This window comes from Streptopelia decaocto (assembly GCF_964273445.1).
Source record: "Streptopelia decaocto genome assembly, chromosome: 3".
In the NCBI taxonomy this organism is placed as follows: domain Eukaryota; kingdom Metazoa; phylum Chordata; class Aves; order Columbiformes; family Columbidae; genus Streptopelia; species Streptopelia decaocto.
In genome coordinates, this window is record NC_138656.1 from 30,038,912 (window position 1) to 30,046,248 (window position 7,337).

The 7,337-nt window shown below is 43.9% G+C and overlaps 1 protein-coding gene across 1 annotated transcript in view; it reads left to right on the plus strand.

Annotated features, from left to right (window-relative positions):
• Positions 1-4,546, plus strand: part of LOC309438386 (uncharacterized protein) — a 38,758-nt gene extending 34,212 nt beyond the window's left edge. Inside the window, exon 4 of the mRNA XM_082049669.1 lies at positions 4,362-4,546. Coding sequence (XP_081905795.1) covers positions 4,362-4,500 — 139 coding nt within the window. The 3' untranslated portion in view covers positions 4,501-4,546. The remainder of the gene's footprint in view (positions 1-4,361) is intronic.
• Positions 4,547-7,337: the final 2,791 nt, after the last annotated feature.

Below are 7,337 nucleotides of genomic sequence, written 5' to 3' on the forward strand. Positions count from 1 at the left end.
TCAGCATTGTAAAACCCTGGAAAAGTGTAAAGATGAAGAAAAAAAATTATGTTATCAAAATATTGAGTCATTACTTTGATATGTGTAGAAATCCTTTCTGTAGAAATAGATTTTTTTTTAACGCCTGTCCATTTCTGCAAGGCATCCTCTGTATTTTATATATCCACTCCGAGTGGGTATCAGCTTTTAGTTTTTGATGGGAGGGGTTTTGAAAGAAGCTGTTTTCACGCTGCATGTAATAGCATGGTTGGAAGGACAATTATTGCAAATTCTTGCATTTCTGGGTGTGAAGATACCCAAAGGCAGCAGGAACAACTATTGTTACCATTGTGGTTCATCACTTCAGGGTTTTGGGGGTTTTTTTAAATTTATTTATCCAGCCTCTCTGCTGTAAGCCATCACTCCTTAGGCAAGTACGTGGAGTTTTGATCTCAGATTGCATGTTTGCACATAGTTTTTCTTACTATGAACAGCTTCAGATGATATATTACTTAATTGTTCAATAATTGTATGCAATTTTAGGACTAATTAATTCTTCTTCGGGTGACTTTAATTACTTTGAATGGTACATTCAAAGGCATGGTACAATATATTCCTCCCATAAGAATGTTTAGCTGTTCTTAAGTTAGAGACTGTTGGGAATAAAACAAAGAATCTGACAGAATCAGGTTTTCATTAAAAAAAAAAAAAGCACCCATCATAAAGACTTTTTAAAGGGAAACTTCAATGTCAGTTGAACATTACTGATAATTTGTGCAGCTGGATAAACACCATTCTTTTACAACTGTGGTAGGCAGAGCATGAGGGTACTGGAAAAAATGTGGTTTTATATTGAATTTTCCTTAACTGAGCTTTCTCAAGGCAATGTGGGTTAATAGGTCATGCGGTGACAACATGGGTAAAAAAAAAGATATGGAGCAGAGAATGACAGAAATAAAAACTAAGAGGGATGGCTGTTTTAGACCCACTGTGGTCATCTCTAGACCATGCCAGTCAGGAACTCTTTGCTGTGGTACAGGCCAGATTTAACTAGAACATTTGCTTGACTCAATCAGTAGCTGTTGAGTATAAGTAACTCTGAAACGAGGACATATATTTTCTTCAGATTCTGTTTTGTCCACTGAATAGGGAGCGGATCATTAGCAGAGCACAGGTACCTCTGGCTTACCCGTGGCCTCCACCAGTGGTGACCAAAAGCTGTGGACACCTAACCACCCTCCAAAGAGCCACGTGAGGTACCCATGAGTGCATGTCTGCAGTGTGAAAATCCTGAGGGTGGGCAGCACTTTGAGCTGTTGCCAAGAGTCGGTCCTTTAGGACTTCTTCAGGCAGGCGCTGCAAGCTCTGCAATGCCAGGCATCCTTTCCCTGCCCGTGCTGCAACAGTCATGCAGACATATGGGTGAGCTCCGTTACACTGCATTTCAGGCCAACAGCTTTCACAAGCAATTCAGGATCAGTTGCAAATACATGCAACTCTGACTGATGAGAAGATGTGTACAGGAGATCAGGCTTACTGTCTAGTCCATATAATTTTTTCTTTTTTCTTTTTTCTTTTTTCTTTTTTCTTTTTTCTCTTTTCTTTTTTCTTTTTTCTTTTTTCTTTTTTCTTTTTTCTTTTTTCTTTTTTCTTTTTTCTTTTTTCTTTTTTCTTTTTTCTTTTTTCTTTTCTTTTTTCTTTTTTCTTTTTTCTTTTTTCCTTTTTTCTTATTTCTTCTTTCTTTATTCTTTTTTCTATCTTTTTTTTTTTTTTCATTAGGCATTTTTCTTCAAAACAGAAAAGAAACTTTTTTTTTTTTTTTTTTTTGTAAGAAGCATGGGAATTGAGTGCACCCTTAGTAAGTTTGCAGATAACACCAAATTGTGTGGGAGTGTTGATCTGCTGGAGGGTAGGAAGGCCGTAAAGATGGATCTGGACCAGCTGGATTGTTGGAATTAGGCCAATTGTATGAGGTTTAACAAGACCAAGTGCCAGGTCCAGCACATGGGTCACAACAACCCCAGGCAGTGCTACAGGCTCAGGGAAGAGTGGCTGGAAAGTGCCTGGCGGAGAGGGATTTGGGGGTGTTGATTGACAGCTGGCTGGATATGAGCCAGCAGTGTGCCCAGGTGGCCAAGAAGTCCAACAGCATCCTGGCTTGTATCAGGAACAGTGTGGCCATCAGGGCTAGAGAAGTGATTGTGCCACTGTACTCAGCACTGGTGAGGCCCCAGCTTGAATCCTGTGTTCAGTTTTGGGTCTGTGGCTACAAGAAAGACATTGAAGCACTAGAGAGAGTGCAGAGGAGACGACGAGACTGGTGAAGGGTCTGGAGCACAAGTCTGATGAGGAGCAGCTGGGGGAGCTGGGGCTGTTTATCCTGGAGAAAAGGAGGCTGAGGGGAGATATTATCACTGTCTACAGCTACCTGAAAGGAGGTTGTAGCATGGAGGGTGTTGGTCTCTTCTCCCAAGTAGCAAGTGATAGGACAAGAGGAAATGGCCCCAGGTTGCACCAGGGAAGGTTCAGATTGGATATTAGGAAAAATAATCTTCACAGAAAGGGTTGTCAGGCATTGGAACAGGCTGCCCAGGGAAGTGGTGCAGTCACCATCCCTGGAGGTGTTTAAAAGGTGTTTAGACGAGTTTCTTAGGGACATGGTTTAGTGCTAGAGTTAGGTTATGGTTGGACTCCATGATCCTGAGGGTCTTTTCCAACTGAAATGATTCTATGATCCTATGATTCTATAATTATTGCTTAAAATGAAACAATAACATCTAATATTTGTAAATCCCAGCAGAAGTTATCCGTTGGCCATGTTAATATATTTATCTCATTCTAGCACAGTAAAACATGGAGTTGCGATTCCAATGAGTATGAGAAGGGCCTGTCTGGAGCAGTTGGGTTTATAGCCTCAAGGGAGAAGTTGAAGAAAGGAAAGGAAAAAAACAGAAGTACATGACTGTTTCTGTACTGATTCATGGATCTGTTTGCTATCAAATCTATGATTGTGGTGGTAACATGGACTTGTTACAGCTAAAAGCAGAGAATGCAGAAAGGGGGGTTTGACCCTGAAGCTTGAAATACTCAAAGGTTTAGTGTTTTGAGTAAGGCGATGATCCAAAGCCTATAAAGGCAGAAGAAAAACAGCCTTTGGCTTCAGTGGGTATTGCATCAGGCCTTCAGATGACTAGCAATCAGCAGACTTCATTCTGCGTAATTCTGTATGAAAGAAGCATTAGTTTTCCAATGTACAGTCAGCTGAGGAGGAATAAGACACTCTGTGTCTTTGCAACTTACCCTTCTGGTCAGCAGACATCCCCGTCACTGCAGGCAATGGAGATGTTCTTGCACAACCAGTGGAAAGCCATCTAGCTGTGCTTTGCAACTGCTGCTTCCAGCTAAGCCATCACCAGAAAGGGTATTAGCAGAGACTCCATTGTCACACAGCCCAAACCTGAACCCTATGTTATATTTAAACAAGCACAGGAAAGAGTCTGAGGACTCCACGTCACCAGGGAAATGGGGGATCGTTCTTTCTGAAGTGGAAGGCGAGTGTCAGAAGATCAGATTACAAGTGTCTACCCGCATGTTTTCACTGTGCGGTGGGTCAGCCGGAGTTCAGGCTCTGCAAATACCAAGGAGGTGGTTCCAGAGCCGTAAAGCACTTCAGCAATTCCTAGCACCGGTGGTCTCAGCGTGGGAAGGATTTCATAACATGTCTGAAAGCCAAAAACTTCTCTGACTGCTAATTTAATAAAGAAGAGCAAACCACTGGGTAAGTCCCTGGAAGATAGACTAAATCAGGCTAATTTGTTATATAATCCTTTTTTAATGTGGAGAATTAAGGTGACGGCAAGATGACTACGTGTTTAATTCTCCAAATAATTACTGGTGGGTATTGACATTAAAGATGGGAGAGAGCAAGTTAATTTCTCCTTGTTGTTTTCAACACGTGCCAAACCCTTACTTCACACCAGCGAGGAAAGGCTGGAAGTTGTGTGTTTCATATGCATGAAGTAACAGTTGGCACAAATCGCCGAGGGGAGAAAAGTAAAAACCACCAAAGCCCAGCAACCCAAACTGTCACTTGCTGACAATCTTTTTGAGTCTCTCTGCTGACAAAAAAAAAAAAAAAAAAAAAAAGGAAATGAAGGCCTCATTCCATGGGAGTAAACCCAGGTGTCTGGTCCTCAAGATAAATAATGTGCTGAGAAGGCAGCAATAGCCTCCGTTTTCCAGCTGCCTCCTCCTCTCTCCCATTGGGAAGCACTGTCACGGGCAGTCCCAGAGAAGGGGAGGATAACAGCACTTGACTCAAGTTGGTCCTTTCTTTTGCTGGGGCTCTCAGTCATGAAAACACTGTTCTTCCCCATCGGTAGGAGTGGAGATGCTGGGGCTCTTCATGGCCAAGAGCATCCGCTCTGCTTGGGGCAACTCTACCATGTGGCTCAGGATAATGGAGTTTACAACTTCCTTTTTCCAACACTGCTGGATTCGCCCCAAAACAGCTGGAGGTAGCTGTATCTGCACAACCTGCCTCTAACTCGTGTGTCTTCATATGGACCTGGGATATCTTTGGTATTTGGGCCATGGCTGCTAGCGCTCTGGAGCACTAAGGGGCCCTAATGTTCCTGCCCAACCCCATTGCTCACCCAAGTCCCAGGAGACTGCGTCAGCCCCCTTGCCCCAGTGATGCCGCAGCAGGACTGGGCCCCAGCTCCCCACAGCCTTGCCTGGCCATGGCCCCCGCTGAGCTGGGCCCCCATCCCACCCTGTCCCCACAGCCCATGTGGGGCCCTGGCAACTGCCATGGGTTACATGAGTTTTCTCAAGTGTTTTCTGTTTGAGATGGCATCCTGTGCTCAGAGGACTCGATGGCCATCTAAATCTTCTCTGTCACTTATGTAAGTAAATACATGAGTATGTATATTTTTTGAGAGTCAAAACATGTATATGATATATGAGATATAACATACAGAAGTAATATGTATTGTTCCTCTATGATTTCCTCCCACCTCACTGTCCTGCAATCTTCCTTTGTCCTCTTTGTTCTTTATAACTTGACGTCTACAAGGAAGAAGAGGATCTGAGGGTGAAGACATGCAACGTAGAAGGCAAGGGATGACACTAGGCAAATTCATATCAAGAGTTAATTTCAGCATGCTTCCTATCAAATCACTCAGGAATCACACAAATAGATACTTTCCTCCTGTTTTGTTTTTGGCTAGATATTACTTGTAAGCCAAAGCTTTCTTGTTCAAACAACTCTCTCATTTTATTTTGAAAGAAATAAACTGTTTTTGCAGTTTGTCATGTTTCTTGTTTTCAGTCTGTGTTGACTTTCTGTTTGGTTCATTCTAGGCTTCCCACGACCGACAGCATATTATATTGTCTTATGAAAATCATGCATGGCTTCTGGGAGACATCTATAAAAAGGAGAGAACACACTGAGAAGCTGATACCATCTCTCTAATTATCCGGGTTGATGGTTGTTCAATGAACCTGTTAACCACCTGAAGTGACTTGAGTCTTTACAGGTGCAGTATTGCGTGGTCTTTCTCTACAATGTTTAAATGGCAAATACTACCTTTGTGTAATGTCCCGGTCTAACTTCACCTCTGGTCTGATGGTTCCCAAATGCAGCTGGCCTCACTCACATTGGACAGTAGCCTCCCTTCTGTGCCTTCAGAAGTAATGGCTGTAGGTAAGTGTTCCCTCCTCGCCCTGTCCTTTGACAACCACCTTGGTTCAAGGTTTGTGCCTTTCAGTGAGGTACTTAAGCACACACTTGGCTCTAAGCACTTCATTCCTGTCATTTCATTGAATAGACATGGATCTATGTGCCTTCTTTAGTTCATGGCTTGCTAGCATTTCAACAGTTTATTTTGCAGTGGCCAGATAAGACAGAAGAGCCAGCCCTAACAGTCCTGTGCCTGGGGAAATGGTTTGCTTTCTGGTAGTGATGGGCAACACCATTCAAACCTTCCATGATGCTCCAAAGTAGAGACTGCTGGGGCCCTCCATCTGGAGGATGGAGGAAAAGTGCTCTCCAGAAACCCAGGTCTGGCCCGCAGGAAAACGGGAGAGGAAAAGATTCCCCACTTTCTGCAGTTATGGCCCACTCTCTGCTAGAGCAGGACACACCAGCAGCGCAGCAGGGAGTCAAGCCTTCATGCTGTAGCCATAAGATCTCAGTTCCCAAGCACAGATCTGGTGGAGGCAGCTGTGCCTCCTCCCAGAATCACTTCTGTAAATAAAGCTGTAGCCAGTGTTATTTAAAGGGTTTTTTTGAACATATAATAGAGCATACTTTGCTCACAGTTACACCAGGTGAAAACATGAGTTGCTAGCCCTGTTCTGGCCCTTTTGTGCTGCTGCAGTAACAAAAGGAGGCAGGAAACTGCGCTCACTGATAAAGTATGGAGCAGTCATTTTGCAAGAGTCACTTGGCCTGGGCACCCCTGTGCCCCTGCTCTGCTCCCCATGCTTCCAGCACAGCCAAGCACCTCTGGGAGTGTGGTCACCCAAAAACTCTAGGCTGCTAGGGTGGCCCTGGCAGGTCTAAGTGGCATGGCTCTGTGGCTGTGCTACCTTTTGCTGGCAGCCACCAACAAGCTGCATTTGTACCTCTGTGCCACCCTGATTATAAGTGTGGCCCTCAGGGGTGTCTAAAACTGGGCCACTTTATTGTCATGGGGCTTTTATGTTGCATAGGTAATGATGGACAAGTTAAGTTGGGGAGGAAGGACACTAGTCAGCCAACCTGGGAATCCCTCTTTCCGAATGTGGATGGTATATTTTGTGGCACTGTTTGGGGTAGCCATGTTGTGCCAACTCCCAGCTCTTTAGAGATCCAGTGGACTATAAGACACAAAAAAACCCACATCGTATGTCATTCTGGGTATGTACTTGCTGTGAATGAACACAAAGACCTATTCATCACTCCTAGTGTCCACATAACTGACAGATTAAATCACTCTCCGGCTGTGAAGATGACAGTGGCCCAATAGCTAATGCTGTCTAACAGTTTCCATGAAAAGGAAGGTTGTTTATAATTTTGCCAGGCTTCAGCTGAAATTTCCCATGCTGTATGTTACCACAAACTGAAGTTTTGTGTGTGGAACAGCCTAGATGAATAGTCATGGCATTTCCAAGCTCATGTGTCACTGAAGAGCCCTTGAACACAAATTTTCAGAGAGTAATTGAAAATTTCTCCTTTCCTGAGGCAGCAGTAAAAACATCTGGAGTCCCAGTGGCTGGCGCTTTAGACTGAAGTCGAAGTTGCTGCTAAACAGCCTGAGTGCAAGAGGTTCCATGTCCACGGCTACCAACTTGGTGGGTATTCTTGACTGTTT